The 17754-nt window shown below is 35.0% G+C and overlaps 2 protein-coding genes across 3 annotated transcripts; one reads left to right on the top strand and one right to left on the bottom strand.

Annotated features, from left to right (window-relative positions):
- The first annotated feature begins 3679 nt into the window (after positions 1 to 3679).
- Positions 3680 to 7922, top strand: LOC132787135 (alkaline phosphatase, tissue-nonspecific isozyme). Of its 2 annotated transcripts, XM_060794038.1 has the most exons (3): positions 3680 to 5078; positions 5135 to 5275; positions 7465 to 7922. In XM_060794038.1, exons 1-2 carry the CDS (start codon positions 3773 to 3775, stop codon positions 5233 to 5235), a joined length of 1407 nt encoding a protein of 468 aa, XP_060650021.1. In that variant the 5' UTR covers positions 3680 to 3772; the 3' UTR covers positions 5236 to 5275; positions 7465 to 7922. The 2 variants fall into 2 exon arrangements, with proteins under 2 accessions (XP_060650021.1, XP_060650020.1); XM_060794037.1 differs by lacking the exon at positions 7465 to 7922 and having other exon boundaries at positions 3681 to 5078; positions 5135 to 5351.
- On the bottom strand, positions 7646 to 11051 carry LOC132785190 (uncharacterized). The gene is made up of 4 exons (XM_060791182.1): positions 9603 to 11051; positions 8257 to 8383; positions 8166 to 8220; positions 7646 to 8096 (listed from the first exon to the last, which is right to left on the bottom strand). The coding sequence occupies exons 1-4, from the start codon at positions 11049 to 11051 to the stop codon at positions 7646 to 7648; spliced, it is 2082 nt and encodes a 693-aa protein (XP_060647165.1).
- Between the last annotated feature and the right edge of the window lie 6703 nt (positions 11052 to 17754).

Raw genomic sequence — 17754 nt, 5'->3', positions numbered from 1 at the left:
GGTCACATAAATGTTTAGCCAGCGCCACACAATGCACAAGGTCACAAGACGAAGAGAAACTATTCAACAACAACAACAACAAGAACACTAGGGAACCGCCCAATTGCACTCACCACACACACACAAGCATACACCATGCCACACTCTCTCATACATAGAAGTTCGCTTGCATACGCACGTGCAAAGCTTCATTCCATGCTCGCTCTTTCCCATTCTCGCTCTCGCTCTCTTTAACATTTGTAGTTGCATTGTGCCATCTTGCCCACACACTCCACAATCGCTTCGCCCACGCTTTGGCATTTCCCATCCTTTGACGTGCGTGGGCGTCACCAGCTGTTGCCAGCGGTAGCAGTGACCACATGCGTTGCGTTGCTGCTCCACAAACCCCCTGACACCAGACACCCGATATCCCTGCACAGCTCAGTTTTGTAGTGCAACTTGATGACCACTCGACACTAATTGCATCCTCTCGTTGGGCATCCTCTTACACGCTACTTCTTCCTTGCAGCTCTCAAACAAAGCAAATGCCTAACTAATAAGTAAATATGTTCTAATACGAAAGTTGCCAGACTGTAAAAAATGCATAGCAAGCTTGATCATTGAATGGCTGCCATTTGCAAATAGCCGGCCTTGCCGGATGGCTAAAAAACCGCAAACAGAGGACAAATTTTGCATTTGCACTGCATTAAATATAAAGCAATCATCCATTGCTGCTGCCCCATTAACATAATTTTGTAAGCTTGTCACATTAATAAATAATTGCGCGCTCATTGACATATTGCAATTGAAGTCGCTGCTCAGCATTTTGCGCTTGACCTTGCCCTAACTAAAAGAGCTGCGGTCACAGCTGCTGTGTGTGACACATATACATACATATCTATTCTTCTCCTTCTATCCACATACATACGCATATATGTAGGCAAGTGTTGTGTGTGCATTTTAAATCCAAGCTTTTGCCTGTTGAATGTGCGTGTTGCACATTGCTTGCAATAGATGGCGCTGAACAAGCTTTGCAAAAGCTTAGCCAAGCAACGAACCAATCAAATTGGTCATCAAAGGAAGCGATGCCTCTTTCTCTTTCCTACACACACAGTGCGTAAAGTCATGCGTCAGACAGTTTGATGAATAAATTGCTATTTAAAACAATTTAGATAGAAAGGCGTCTGTTTACGCACAACTGTCAGATGGAAATACAGAAATTGATAATCAAAGTGACGTCTGCAAGTGGCAGTTGTCTTTGGCAGTCACTGTGTGACAGGTTGTGACAACAAGCTTTGCATAGACGGAAAACTGACCACATGTCAATGGGACGCAACTTCAAAGCGTCGCAATGATAGCTGCTCCTTTGTGGAACGGGGCGGGGGCGGTTGTGGACAATGGGGCGTAACGGGAGGTTAACAACTGGTAATTGCGACAAACAGTTTTCCCATTTGGCATAACGGCAAATGATTGAAAACCTTGCTCGATGCGTTTCAATTGCAAATTCATAAGCGAATAGTTGTCTCTGTGGCTTGCAATTATTAACTGTTTGTGTGTGTGTGTGAATGCTTGTGGTTCACGTATATGTGTGTGTGTGTGTTTGTGCCACACGCCCAAACAGTTGTGGCCTCCCACAGTATGTGTGTGTGCTGTTGTTAATTACCAAAACAGTGACGTCGTTGACCCCTCAAAGGCAAAAGGCTAAAATTGCAATCGGAATTTCAATTGTGCTATTAAAGCACTCGCAGAAAAATAGTTGGCTCAATTTGTCACAAGATAATTGGCAGTTGAAACCGTTTGGAAGAATGCAATTAAATAATAATTGTACAAATGGTTACAAATGTATTTAATGTAAAATGGCATTAAATAATAATTTTAATTTTCAAAGGGTTAATTTACTATTATTTTAGTTTTATTCAAAATAATGAATTTATATTTAGTTTAATTATAATAATGAAAATACCAAAATGAACTTTCAGATTTGAGTTTCATTAAATTTAAATTCAACTTATTCCATTCGCCTGATAATATGACAAAAAACTTAATTATAATATGATACTAATAGAAATTTGGCTTCGTTAACTTTGTTAAGAAAGCTACAGTCGAGTATGTTCGACTATGACATACTCGCTACCCATTTTGAATAAATGCAAAATAGTTTGGTATTTATTTTAAAATATATCAAATCAATATATCTCAAAAATACTGAAAATACACCAAAGGTTGTAATTGGTATATTGATATAAATATATTTGTTTTTGGTATATTGATTTAGCATTATATATTTGGTATATTGATATTGATATATTTATTTTTGGTATATTGATATATCATTATATGCTAAATATGTCATTGAGTGCAAAATATACCAAATATACCCTTGAGTGCAAAATGTACAAATTTTTTAGCCAAAGGTATTAAGAACTGTGTTAAGAAAGCTTTTTCAAATTGAATTTAAATTAATAAATTAACTTAAATAAAATGTATAATATATGTACATATATAACAAGTAAGAAAGTTACAGTCGAGTGTGCTCGACTGTGAGATACCCGCTACCCATTTTTAATAAAGGCAAAATATTGCGGTATCATTTTGAAAATATACCGAAAATACTTTTAAAAAAATACTAAAAATATACCAAATGATATGTTTGGTATATCAATATAGTACCGCATTCAAAATATACCATAGACGGCTCAATATACCAGATTGTCAGCCAAAGTAACTAAGACCCCTAGTAAGTAGGCGTTTTTCCCATACAAAAGTATTTCCTGAATAACTTCGACAATTTTTATCTGATCGCAACCAAATTTTCAGGAATCATAACTACTACAGTAATTATTGTATATACCAAAATTCGTAGCTCTAGCTTTAAAATTACACTTGTTATTCGATTTTTTTGATTTGCGGGGGCGGAAGTGGGCGTGGCAAAAATTTGAAACAAACTTGATCTGCGTGCAAACATAACAAATGCTGTCGAAAAAAAATTATAGCTCTATCTCTTATAGTCTCTGAGATCCAGTGTTTCATACGGACAGACGGACAGACGGACAGACACACAGACACACAGACACACAGACGGACAGACGGACATGGCTAGATCGTCTCGGCTATTGATGCTGATCAAGAATATATATACTTTATAGGGTCGGAGATGCCTCCTTCTACCTGTTACATACATTTCCTGCCGGCACAAAGTTATAATACCCTTCTACCCTATGGGTAGCGGGTATAAAAATTGCTTTTAGCTAACGAATTTTCACCTTATTTACTTAACTCAATTTATAATTTGAAGTTTCTTTTAGTTAATGAATTCTTATATTATTTAACTTAATTTCATTTATAATTTTAATACATAAACAAAATCAATAACTTAAGTTAACTATTATATAAAAAAAAAACCTTTTAGCTAATGAATTTTCATATTGTTTATTTATTTTTATTACTGGTCTCTGTTTAAGTTATACCTCAATTAAATTTGACAACTCTCTTGTAATTTCTCGCAGTGCATTTGCAATTGTTTATGAGGGCAATTTACGCTTGAATAATTCATAGAATTTTGTATCTAATTACAAAACTGTGGCGCGAACAACAATGCAAATTGTGGCAGTAAAAACTTCAAATAATTGTAGCTGCTTATCAGCTGGGAAGGAAGATACTCAGATAGATAGATATCTTGGTATCTATCAGATACAGAGATACTTTAATAGATAGCGTGAGAAAGCAACTCAGATTGATTGCAAAAACTTCTCGCAGTTGGAAAACTGCGACGGATTAAGCTAGAATAAAAATCATGGCAACTTCTAGATTGAAACAATTTTGTTTAAAGCTGCGCTTCAAGTCGACGCAACTCTTCATTGTGGCTGGCGCTGTGTTGCTTTCGCTGTTGGTGACGCTGTTGTGCATCGGTTTAACTATACGCTACGAAGTGGAGCACGAGGTGGCCAACGTGGCGGATGTGGACTATTGGAAAGATCAAGTATCCGCTGCGCAAAAAGTGTGGTACGACAAAGGCATCGAAGAGTTGAAGCAAGCGTTGCGAATTTACTCGCCACAAACGCAGCCACGTCAAGTGCTGATGCTGCTCATCAGTGGCATCTCAGCGCCAACTTTAGCGGCAGCAAGATTCAGGGATGAGTTGCAACATTCTCCCTTTGTGTGGGATCAATTTCCTCATGTGGCAAGGATCAAAAACAGTTGCAGCTCGCGTTCACCGTGCGATGCAAACTCGGTTTATCGTTCGCTCTTTTCGGGAGTGCCGCTGAATGAAGTTGTAAATCAGCCGTGCAACCACACGTTGCATAGTGTTTTGAGGCAAGCTCAACTCGCAGGTTTGCGCACCGGGTTTGTGACCAATCAACGCATCACAGGTGCCGCTGCAGCTGCTTTAGTTGCTTCTTCCAGTTGGGAATGCGATGGCTTAATGCCAGTTGGACTCATCGACTCTGGCTGCCAAGATGTGGCACAGCAGCTCATCTTTAGCGAAGCGGGGCAAGCACTCAATGTGTTGCTTGGAGGTGGTCGACAGTTGCTGAGTGCCAAGGTTCCAGTTTACAGCTGGGATCCTCTGGATGAGCAGCTGTGCCGCGCCAGAAGTGGACGAAATCTGCTTCGTGATTGGCGCAATCAAAAGCTGAAACTGCAACCTAAACAGCGCTTTGAGCTGTTGCAGCTTGCAACAGAGTTGAGCACGTTGAATGCCACCAATTTGGATTATTTATGGGGCGTCTTTGCAAATGAAAATCTCCATCAAAATTCTCAAGCTCCTTCCTTAGAGTTGATGCTCAATAAAACGCTTGAAGTGCTTCAACGTCCAGGTGTCGGACATCTTTTAATTGTAGAACACGTGTTGCAGACAGCTGTGGCTGCCACACAGCAGTTGAGGCAACTTAATGAAACTCTGGCTAATTTTATACAACAACAAAAGAATACTTTAACCCTTGTGTTGCTCACCAATGGAAATTATTTGAGCTCAAGTCGCGATGTCAGCGAAGAAACGGAGAATTTTAATCTGCTTGAGGAGTTTTTTGAGCTAACTGAAGTTGAACTGCAACTTCAAATGCAGAAGCTGCCTTCTGAGAGTTTGCTCTTTGCTAAGGGTAAGTTGCAACTTCTTTAAATTGTATTTTATTTACTTAACTTCTTATTTTCATAGGTCCCAAATCCTTGCTCTTTTATGGCGTGCACGAGGAAACTTATTTGGCTCATGCTTTGGCTTATGCTCTAGGATTAAATGATTTCAATAATCAACTGTAAACGAAGTGATTCTTAAACTTTCCCATCGATAGCATAGTTCGTAAGTTACTGTAATAAATATAGCATAAGGTGTAAATCAAATCCAATTCTTTTCTTCTTTTACCAAACATCGTATTTTTCACAAGCTGCAAACGAACAAAAACCTATTTTGAAGTAGAATGTTCTTTTTTGGTAGCATAATTATATTATTTAGCAAATTTCAATCTTTACTTAACTATTATAGTATATAAAGCTAATTTTCTTTCTGTTTATTTGCATAAGTTGTATATTTATATCGTGAACTCTTTGAAATGTGTATACTTAATATACATAAGTTACTCTGCTTTCATTTAAACTAAAAAAATATTTAAACACTTGTTATTAAATTTTTACTATTTACGTACATTGAATATAAATTACCTCCCAACTCTGTTTGCAATTTTTTAAAATAAATCTTTATTTTTCATTGTTAATTACTTGCATCTGTATTTAAAGTTCTTTCTCTACCAATTACGTATACTTAATATGTTTATGTCTGATTGATGTATTGTTATTCAAGCCAAATCTTTTTAAGCTGAAATATTCTTTTTATTATCTTTATACTATTAACAACTTGAGTAAACTAACTTTTAAATTCCATTTCTATTCAAAATTCTTTGTCTTCCGATTGCGTATACTTAATATTCATACACCTTTGTTACCGAATTTGTCCAAATGAATTGTGGAATTCAGTGAAACTTGATGATATACTATGTACATAAATTCCAATCCTCTTATATAAATTCAAAATATTTCTCGCTTCTTTTTTATTTTTATACAATTCCAACTGTATGTTGAAACATCTTTCTCATTCAATGTAATAGATATCACTAAGTCTATGTCTATACTTGCATACATGTATTTATATTTCAATCTTTGCGTATACTTAATATGTCTTCGTTAAGCCAAAGAATTTGCTTTTATTTGATTTACATTTTTTTTAAACTGCAACTAGCATAGTTAAATATAATATGTTATGTTGAATTCAGTTAAATTTCGAAATGTAAATGTAATTTAAACTTTTCATTAACTCTTTTTAATAATTCTCCTTTCTTCTGTATTTACTTGTATTTATATTAGAAACTTCGTCACTTCAAACTGCGAATAATCAATATGTAGTATCATATGCATACGCATACGCCCCTTTAAATCAAAGAATTTGGTTTGAATAATTTTATATAAACGTTAACTAGCATAGTTTTATGATTGAATTGAGTTAAATTTTAAAATGTAAATAAAATCGAAACTTTGTTCTAAGTATCTAATTCTAATTCTCTCGCGTTCTTTTTTTTCCCTGCATTTATATTTAACTCTTTATTTTCACACTGCGTATACTTAATATGTATACACCCCTTCAAACCAAAGAATTTGCTTTTGTTTGATTGAAATGTTATTTAAAATTGAACTAACATAGTTTTATGATTGAATTCTGTTAAATTTCTAAATGTAAATGAAATATAAACATTTCATTACCTTTTTCAAATATTTCTCCATTCTTCTGTCTTTTCTAGAAGTACTTGAATATTAAAAACTTTGTCGCTTCACACTGCGTATACTTAATATGTATACACCCCTCTAAACCAAAGAATTTGTTTTTATTTGATTTAAATTTTATTTAAATTTGAACTAGCATACTTTTATGATTGAATTCAGTTTAATCTCGAAATGTAAATGCAATCCACATATTTCGTTTTCTATTCAAATCATTCTATTAAATCATATGTGTTAATTTCTGCCTCTTTCAATGATAATATCCATTAACATTTGAACCTCTGTCGCTTCACACTGCGTATACTTAATAAGTATACACCCTTCAAACCAAAGAATTCGCTTTTATTTGATTTAAATTTTATTTAAACTTGAACTAGCATAGTTTTATGATTGTGTTCTGTTAAATTTCAAAATGTCAATTAAATCCAACTTCAACTAGAATTGTTTGTTATAGAATTAAATTAAATTTCGAAATGTAAGTGATATATAAACTTTTCAAATATTTCTCCATTCTTCGGTCTTTTCTAGAAGTACTTGAATTTATATTAAAAATTTTGTCTCTTCACACTGCGTATACTTAATACTCATACCGCCCTTCAAACCAAAGAATTAGCTTTTATTTGATTTAAATTTTATTTAAACTTGAACTAGCATAGTTTTATGATTGAATTCTATTAAACTTTGCATGGGACTAAACACCAACAACGCCGCTTGCCACAGGCTCTGGAGGCGCCACCGCACTGACAGCTGCCACCGCTGCCACCGATGCCGTCGGCATGGGCAGCATCCAGTTAACAGGAGGCAACTCGACTTGATTGGCAGCTGCGCTTGAAGAGGTCTGCGATGTGACTGTGGATGTGGCTGCAATGCGTGGCACAGGACGCAGAACATTGGAGCTGGGTCATTTGACGGGCAGCGGTGGCAACATTGTGTGTGCCACATTCGAGAGCTGCCGCAAGTGATTCGCGTGCACATATTGAAAAGCCGAAGAGCGTTCCAACTGCTGTGAGAGATAAAGTTCGCCCAGCGAGTAGAAACGTCGCTGATCGAAGGGCTGAAAGGGAAAGCCAGCGAAGCGTTGAGGCGTCGCATAATTCTTGGGCGTGACTTGTGGATAGAGTGCAGCATGCGGTGGGCGTGGCAGCATGTAGGTGGCAGCATTTTGAGAGCTTGGAGATTGCGTCTGTGGCAACGTTTGTTGCAGCTGCTGTTGTTGTGGCTGCTGCTGTTGATGTTGCTGCTGCTGATGATGATGTTGTTGATGTTGATGTTGCTGAGCAGTGAAGAAATCCATGCTCTTCAGATTCTCCAGCATTTGATGCGATGCCTGATGCTTCTTGAGGTACGCATAGCTGTGAAAGAGAAGTCACAATTTAAGTTGAAGGATTGTTTAGTGGAATTCATTTGCTTTTTCTGTTTACCGTCTGAAGGATTTGCCGCATTGCTGACAGGGATAAATGCCATCGCTGGCATCGTCTCCGATTGCTTTGTTGCCATCTGCGTTGTTGTTGCCTCCGTTGTTGTTGCTGCTACCGCCGGCTTCGTTGCTGCTGCTTTGCCGCTTCTTGCCTGCTTGCATCTCAGATTTCGGTTTGTGCCAGCGACGATGTGATGCTAGATTCGCTGGACAGTTGAAGACCTGCAGAGCACAATATTTAATTAGCTGCTGTAGGAGTGGAAAGTGTTACTAATGACACTAGCTGAAGTAGAAAATGATACTAACTAAATGGAATGTAACTTCATATACATATGTAACTTCATATACTCGTAGTAGAATAAATATTGCCTAAACTAAATATTGTTTGAATAATACACAAATTAGGCTAAAGGCCTCAGTTCCTCTGGCTACATATTGTACTATAGATTTAATGCTAAGCTACAATTGATAATTAAAATTAAAAAAAAATGATAAAATAATAAATAAAATAAATAAATAATATATTCCTAATATTTGTGTACAATATTTAAGCTGTTCATGTACAACATTTTTCTTTTAGGTTTCTAATAAATATCAGTAACATTTTGGGAGATCTAAAGAATCAAGTAAAATTTGTTTAAGAATTGACTGTAGGTACTTTTTACTGGATTTAAATAAAATATAATTCAACAATTTGTTTACTGCAATTAGAAAATTAAGAAGAAAGTACAAATAAGAAAGCAGTAAATATATTGAAGCGATGCTTGCAAAATTTGTTTAATAATCATATGCTAATGAAAAGACTTCTTTTAAAATTCAAACTAGATTCTTTTAGAAATTAAATTCTTAAGAATTTTCCTTGACATAAAATACTCCATAGGGTAACTGTTATTTGTTTTTAGTTATATCGCTGATTTGTATACTTCATTATTTATTAAGCATTAATAATTCAAGCTTTATGCACAAACCAAATATTTTTAGAAGATTTGAAATGATTGAGATGCATAATTCACAGAAACATGAACAAACTATTAATGTTCTGAAGTCTTAAATATTTCTTGGGAAATCAAGTTTTGAAAACTATAAAAATGATAATTAAGATTTAGATGCTGTAAAACTGTTTTGTAATCAGTTTCGTATCTTGTTGTTCGTGTAACACTTTGTTAAATCATATATGAAATATTCAACTTGAATATACTTAATTCGCAAAATAAATCTTTTTAATGAAGGTTTCCTTTCACTCCTCTTATTATTCAATTTTAGCAAGTTTATACTATCAGCTAGTGAATGTCATTATCATAGTTCTGTTTAATTCAGTTTCCCTTCATTTACGCCACTTATTATTGAAGTTTAGTCAATTCACACTTCCAACTTTATTATCATCCTACTTCACACTTTCAGCTAGTGTCATTATCTATAGTTATGCTTATTTAGTTGTCACCTTTTCGCACTCGGAGCACTTGTACTCGATGTGGACGATGCGCGGACAGCGATGCTGGGCGAGCATGAAGGCGTCGTCGTAGACGGTGCGACAAAGCTGGCACAAATAGTCGCCAATCTTATTATCGATGCTGGCCAAGATGGCTTTGGCCTCCTCGGTGATTTCGACCACATTGAAAGCCGGATCAATGTCACCTTTGCGCACCACGAGCTCCTCATCATCGCGCAGCTTTCGGATGATTGTGCCAGACACTGGACTGATTGTCTCCTCATCGATGGCTGCGTGTTTGCGCAGTTTGGTGCGCTTACGTTCGATTTTTTGCTTGCGAAGGGGAGGAGAGGGTGGGGGAAGCAGTGTCGAAGAAGGAGCAGGAGGTGCCTCCTGGCGTGGCGACTCCAAAGCACTGCCACTCAAATCCAAGTAGACTTTTTCCACTGGCAAAGCTTCCTCTGGAGAAGTAGTTTCTATTAAAACTTCTTTATTTGGCTGCCCAAAATCGCGTTCGAAGAGCTTCGCCAATCCATCCACTGCCTGATGATGCAGTTCCTCATCTTCGTAGAGCAACTCGTTGCGTTTCAGCGCCTTGGTTTCTAGCAGCACACTTCTGGGTGCATCTTCATCATCATCGTTGCTCAAAATGTCCACAAATACTTCTTCTTCCTCCTCCTCTTCGTCATCCTCTTCCACTGGCAACAGTTGCTCCACCTCAGCCTCATCATTCACCTGTATTGTGTCCTCATCGGGTTCATTCTCATCGCCCTCAGTGTCCGTCGCATAGTCGTTGTAGTCATGGGAACTAACAACTGTTTCATCCTCGTCCTCGGTCAACACAATTGTCTCATCTTCCTCCAGCACGCTCGATTGACTTGCGGGAATTTGCTCAAAGCTATTTTTCGCCGCAGCCTGAAAATTGCCTTTGTCATAGTGCGTTGTTGCTGCCCCCTCAAAGCTGCCACGCATTGCTGCCCCATAAGCTGTTGCTGGTTGATGAAAATAACTTGTGGTCGAAGAAGTTGTTGTTGTTGTTGCTGCTGGTGGTTGCATGGTCAGTGCAGCATGTGGCAAGACTGGTGGCATCGCTGACATATGCGGCCGCCACAAATAATTCTGCGTCTCCTCGGACATCAATCTTTGACGCTTCCTTGGCGGCGAGGGCGTCGATGGCGGTGTTATTGGCACAATGTTCGACGTAGTCCGAAGCGATAAATCCAACGGAGAGAGCAACGAGATGCTTGAACGCTGATGTTGACTAAATTGCGCAAATGTCTCGTTGATTGCCGGTAATGGGCGACACTCGGCGTAATGTACTTGCTGTTGGTGATGCTGTGGCGGCTGCTGGTGATGTTGTTGATGCTGTTGATGTGGCAGCAACTGCGATGATGACGACGCTGATGGTGGCTGCAACTGTTGCTGCTGCTGCTGTGGCGGCGGTGGCGGCAGTTGATTCATGTTCAACATTCTTGAAGGGTCCGCTTAGACTAAAGTCAACTTCAATTCTTCCTTTTCGATATTAGTTCTTTTCTATTTTATGGTATTCTTTTAGCTGAAAATTCATAAGGAAATTTGTTTACACATTTGAATCGAGAAATTTGTGTTCTAAACTTTTAAATTAATTTGTTCAAAGACAGAAAATTAATAAAAAGTGTATTTTAATTAATTCTACAACCTACAACTTAAAAATATTTCTTTTAAAAGTCCATTACTGAAAGACATTGATTGATATTTATCTTGTTTTATAGAAATCAGCAAACTCTTAATTTCAAAAATAGAAAACATATTTCCCATAATATATTTTTAGAATAAATATTTTTAAGTTGCAGGTTATACGCTTTGATTTCTTTTCTATTTTTCTACCTAAAATAAAGCTTAAGTAACTTTGCCAAACTAAAATATATTTTGTTTGCCATAAAAGTTTAAGAAACATTATTTTACTTCGATAAAAGAGATCTTCGTTTAATAAATTAATTACTCAAAATATTTTTTGCGATTTTTGAAAAGAACTGCTGAAATTCGAATCGAATCAAAATTCAATATTTATTGATGTATTATAAAATATGTTTTGTTTGCCATAAGGGATTAGGAAACATTGTTTACTTGGATAACGGAGATCTTCCTTTACTCTAAATATTCTTAAAAGTTTTGAAATGAGATGATTGATTTACTGATCGAAATTCAATACATAAAAAGTCTAACTTACTGATTTATATTCTTTTTATTTGATAATAATTACGTGTAAAACTAAAATCTCTTTTTAATAAATTTATTAAGACGAATAAACAGTTTATTTCCTCTATACATTATTTAAATATTTAAATATACAATATTCCTCGTGTTCTATATTACCTGTACGATCCTGAATTTAAGAAACAATTAAATTTATAGTAGTATTGGAAATTCTAGAGATCCTCAACTAAATATTAATATATCTAAATTCGTATTTTATTTTGCGACAATTAAGTGCAAACTAATATTTTATTTTCGATTCTTCATAAAATATTTATATTAGATATTTAGATAAAAGCGTTTCATTCCAAGTTTTTTAATGTGCACCTTTCCTTTATTAGTATTGCATTTTTTGTTCTTTTATTATTAGAATAAATTTATGAAGCAATTTTGATTTGAATTTTATTTTCACTTAAATGTTAAATTTAAAATTTTTTTTTTCATTATTTTTATGAGTATATTCTTACATTTTCATTATCTTTCAAAGCATATATTATACTGCTTTTATTTATAACATTTGTTAAGTAAAGTTGCAAGGGTTTTAAGTAATTTTCACTATCTTTAAGTACACACACTTTTGTTTAATTTGTACAAGTTTTTTCCACTAGAATGTCAATTATTTACACATTTTTCAGTTTTCTTTCTAAGTCGTCTTAAAAATTTGTCGCTAAATTAGTAACAGCTTGTAAATAATTAATGCACTTTGCCATTACTTTGCTTGAGTCGAATGCGAAATTGTTTGCGCCTGAAAGTATGCAGCAGAAATTTTCAAAACCCGCACACGGATTTCCACGCGACTTTCCTGTTGCGTCCGTCGAACTAAACTGAATTGAATTGAATGGTGAACGGAGCTAAGCTGAGCTGGCAGAGAGCAGCAGCGACGTCGTTGTTGGGTCACCTGTCGCAATGCCAACGAAATTGGGTTTGAATGCGAAGCCAATGAAAGCCAGCACAAGGCACACAAGACACACAAGACACCCCTCGACCACCCTCATTGAACTACCCCCAGAAGAAGATGATTTGGAATGGGATGAGTTATTGGCATCTGGTTGACAGTGTTTGAGGATCTCGCTCGCACATTGCTGTGGAATCCTCGCAGTTGGATTCGCTCTCAGCGTTCCACAGCGCGCGACTCTCCCAACACCCTCTTTGACCCGCTCTCTCTTTCTCTCTCTCCATTGACATATCGACACCCACAAGAAGCTGATGCGCATGCGTTGCCACGCCCACAGCTAGAGCAATGCGTTGCTATCATCAAACTGTTGCGTCGCAACGCTCATTGGACAGCATTGCGTTGGGGGGACTTTAGTGGCCACGCCCACACAGAGCGCTAAAGGATTTGTCACAGCATGAACGGAATGTCATTGAATTGCAAATGAAGAATTTCAATGCAATGTATTGGAGTTTCTTCCGCTTCGACTCGAAATAGGCAGAAGCAGCAGCAAAAAGAGAGAGAGAGAGAGAGAGTGAAGATTTGTTGTTGTCGCTGCTGCTGCAGCTTTTCATATTTTTCCAGCTTTTGTGTAGACATTTTAAGAACCGAAGGATTCCTTTTTTTGTGGTTCACTTCCTCACTCCTCTTCCCCCTGCGGCAAACTCTTTTTGAGCATTTTTAATGTCACAATTTCAAAATGGCGTCACTTCCACTTGCATGGAAAATTAAATATGAAATATTCCTTTTTTTTTCAAAGCTTAAATTGCGCTGCTTAAACTTTAAAGTATGCACAAAAATTCGCAAAAAAATTTCATTTCCAATTTGAACACAAGCAACTCTAATAAACAGGAATGCAATTATGAACTTTTTTGTGCTTAACCAAGTTAACAGCAGGCGGCAGGAAAAAAATGTACTACAAAAGTTGACCATTAACTTCTTAGCTGCTTTTTTTTTCTGCTTCAAAAACATTTTTGCACGACAGCTTTTGATGCTCCCCTTATCAGTTTCGTTCTATCTCGATCTTTATACCCGGTAGTTAGAAGATAGAAGGGTATAATAACAGAGGTAAGCAATTAAATCCAAAATTAAAACATTTTTGTTACTATTATTATTATTGAAGTATAGAAGACAAATAAATTTATAATGTAGGGTAAATTTATTAGTATTGGCTGCTTTGGTCTTTGGCTGTCAGTGTTAAAGACTTTAAGCTTTATCCATTTGTCTGTCTGTCCGTCCGCTGATATGAAGTTCAATAACTTAGATTCCTTGAGAGGTAGAGCTTACATATTTGATTATATTACACCATGATTTTACACTTATGTTTTATACTCAGCTTAGAAAATATAGTTCTTTCTCTTAATCTGTCTAAAGCCAAATACAAAATTTAGTTACGAAAGCTGTAGCTCCAATTTTTGCTACATTTATTTGAAAGCTTTCAAAAAGTTTCAGTTTAAATATATAATTTATGTATTTTTTATTATACACAACTTAAAATGCTCTTATAAAAAGAGTAGACTGAGAAGCTGAATTAAGTCTAGGAAAGAAGGCTTTAAAAACTTCATCATCTATCGAGATTCATTATATGTGAGACAAATGAATACTGTGTTTATACCATTAATTTGTAACTAAATCTATAATGTATTTTTGAGAATTCCATATCAAGATCAGAAAATTGATTTAAGAAAAGTAATATAAAATAAATTTAATAAATTGTTGGAATAAAGTAAGTTTGAATATTATCGATCTGGTCAACATTACTTAATTAACAGTGCTCTGTTAGCAATTTCATGTATGTTAAGTTATTATGTTAAACATTCGCATTCGGTTTTGTAAACTTGAATAAAGAACAACCAATTTTGATTTAACTTTGCGCTCCTCTGTAAAAAATCACTTACAACATAAAACATAAAGAATCTGATATTTTCAGACCGACAAATAAATCAAAGGAATCATCAATTAAAAATTTAATTGAAAAGCTATGAATGAACTAAAACTTCATCAATTAAAAATATAATTGAACAGCTATGAAATAAACTAAAAATTTCCTGGTATTTAAAAGTTGATGCTATTTATTTTCAGCCTCTTTTTTTGCTATCTTTTATTCATTTTTTCTCTTACTTTCCTCTCTCTCTTTCTCTCTCATTCATTCTCTGGCCCCCTTCGCAGGTGAATAAAAAGTTTCAGTTTGTGGTCTCCTTTAGCACAAGCTAATTGTCGGTTCGTCAGCGAAGATGCTGGATGCCGTGCATCTCATTAACATAGCTGCGGCTTTTGTAAGACGTTATTGATACTCGCTGCCTAGCTTCCGTTGCTTCTGTTGCTTCTGTTGCCTGTTGCTGACACTTTGTTCGGCATTGTAATTAGCCCCGTTAAGCAGTCTGCACTCATTTGCATAGCAGCGAGTTTGTTTGGCCTAATTGCCACACAGGTTGCCGCTGCATGTTCAAGTGTCAAATTACACGCGTGGCAATCAAAACCGCAAACTCACCCTCCCTCTATCTCTATCTCGCTCTTTCAATATATCTTTCTCTGCTAAATCTTGCACCCTTACCCAAAAATCGGGGTTGCTCTGCTTGACTTGTGGTTTTACAATTTTTGGGGGTATCTGCTTACTGAGAGGGTGAGTAATGGCCTCTTAATTAGGATCATATGATATTATGATATTTGGAAAATGTATTTACGATATGTTTATGTAATTTTGCGAACATTCAACAGATTCTCTTCGATTTGAGGATTAGCTAAAGTTGCGTGTAATAAAAGTGCAATGAGGCGAGTGCTGAGCACATTATCTCTAATGTGATATCATCAAAAAGTTGAGCTTCATTGCATTGCGAATATTGGCGAATTTTGTGAACTATTTGCTATTAATAGCATTGATATTACAGCTGACTAGGATTTTTCGGAAAAACAACAAGTGTTCCTTATGTAAATTTGTATTTTAAAACAAGTATGAAAGCTAAAGACGAGTATGCTCGACTTGAAATAGTCGATACTCATTTTAAATACTCAATGGTATATTTTAATCTATATACGAAATATAGCCTTTCATATATTTTAGTATTTTTGGTATATAAATTTGATATACTTTAAGAATTAGTGCTGTATTATTCTTGAAATATACCAAATTTATATACCAAAAATACTAAAATATAGGAAAGGTTATATTTGGTATATATTAAAATATTTTTGTATTTTTGGTATATAAAAAAATACTAAACTATATGAAAGGTTATTAGTGCAGTATTATTCTTGAAATATGCCAAATTAATATACCGAAAAATACTAAAAATATCAAAGGATATATTTGGTATATAGATTAAAATATACCATAGAATACACTTAGCTGCCTAATTTATACTTTATAACACTACTTTCTTTATTTTACTTTTATTCTCAATTAAAATTGCATAGTTATCCTAAAAATAAAATTAATCGAAAAAAACTTAATTTGATAAAAAAAAGTATTTCATTACATTCAATACAATAAAACCTGTTAAACACATTATACATTATAACATATGGATATTTTTATGATTTATTATATTTAAAACAGTTTTAAGATCAACTTGGATCGAATAAGGCAAGGAATATTCTTTTATGCTGTACTTTTCATACTTTATTGTTTATCGTTTATTGAAATTTGTATTTTTGTATGAAAGCTTCTTCATATCTATTTAATTTGAAAAATATTGTTTAAAAATGAAACAATTAGTTTACTTTTAGAGCAAATTATTGAAAATGTATTTTATAAATTTAATTGCAATCTAGTTTCTAGAATTATAGAATTCATATATCAGTTTTTTTTTTCGTAAATTAACATTTTTGAATCACAGTATTCTTCAAATTTCCGCAACTCTTTCATTTGTTAGCCTTCAATTCAACATCTACAACATAAACTGTCGCCATGCTTCCGCACATTACAAAAGAAAACTTCCTGTGGGCAACACAGAAAACAAAACGATATTGCCATAAAGACGTCAAGTCGCTGGCATTTGCCATTCGGTCACGTTGATGACCTTTAATGGAGACCCTACCAAGGCGGTAGTAGCTGGAAGGCTCCTTCGCCTGAGGTTACACACTTAATTGTTGCAGTTTTCTTTTTTCTCTTTTTTTAACCAAAGGCTAGTTTTAATTAGAGTCGCATGGAAGTATGCCTGAGGCTCCTTTTTTTCCTTTTGTGCCTATCGTCGTATGCAATTCTTATGCAAATGCGTTTAATTACAAAACTGTGAAGCTGAATTAAGTAACATTGCGTTATTTTAGTGTATTACTTGAAAGTTCGTGTGTTTAATTGCCCAACTCAACGCCTTTTTAATTACCAGAAGCTTCTTTGAGACTTCAAGTAGAACCCAGTTCAAAATTGCCAACTGACGCCAGTCGGGGCAAAGTTCTCTTCGATGAGTTCTCTTAGTGCTCTCAGCTTGAAAAAAAATTTCAAATTATATTTTCTATGTGCAGCAAATTGAGTTTTTGTCTAGCTCGACTTTTTTTTCGTTGCTAGCTAAATCAATTTTGATTGATTCGATTTGGTTGTGTTTGATAGCATGTCTTTGATTTTAAAGTGACTTTATAGACTAGGGAATACCCTTTACTTTGTTGAGGTGCTAGACAGAAAGTTAACTTGTTAAATCGTACTCTAAATTCATTCTTTTTAAAGAAAAATATGACAAATTCGTCTCATTTTGCTTATACTTCAAATAATCAATATTGTTAATTTTAAATTTCATATTTATATTATTTCTAAGTTCAAATAAATTTATTTTCGATATATTCAAAATATTCTTGTTTTATAAAAGCAAATAATTGAATTGTTTAATTAAAATGGGCAATAGATTTTCTCATATATTATTCTATACAGTCTCTCTAAATGGAAACCAAAAAAATTTCCTAAAACTAAATGATATTTCCTAAATAAATTGGATACAGTTAACTAGATCATTTAATTTAATTTTCTTTAACAAAAATAAATGTATTTTTAATCTTAGAATTTTCAAT

The sequence above is a fragment of the Drosophila nasuta genome, chromosome 2R (genome assembly GCF_023558535.2).
Source record: "Drosophila nasuta strain 15112-1781.00 chromosome 2R, ASM2355853v1, whole genome shotgun sequence".
Lineage (NCBI taxonomy): Eukaryota > Metazoa > Arthropoda > Insecta > Diptera > Drosophilidae > Drosophila > Drosophila nasuta.
Note: the sequence above shows the minus strand (reverse complement) of the source record. Positions and strands in the feature narration are given on the sequence as shown.

Bases quoted from the DNA above. Each gene is read 5' to 3' on its own strand.
- LOC132787135 (XM_060794038.1), top strand. From the start codon at position 3,773: ATGGCAACTTCTAGATTGAAACAATTTTGTTTAAAGCTGCGCTTCAAG. The intron at 5,079-5,134 runs GTAAGTTGCAAC...TTATTTTCATAG, and splicing joins GAGTTTGCTCTTTGCTAAGG to GTCCCAAATCCTTGCTCTTT.
- LOC132785190 (XM_060791182.1), bottom strand. From the start codon at position 11,051: ATGAATCAACTGCCGCCACCGCCGCCACAGCAGCAGCAGCAACAGTTG. The intron at 8,384-9,602 runs GTGACAACTAAA...TGTGCTCTGCAG, and splicing joins AGTGCTCCGAGTGCGAAAAG to GTCTTCAACTGTCCAGCGAA. The intron at 8,097-8,165 runs GTAAACAGAAAA...TCTCTTTCACAG, and splicing joins TGCGGCAAATCCTTCAGACG to CTATGCGTACCTCAAGAAGC.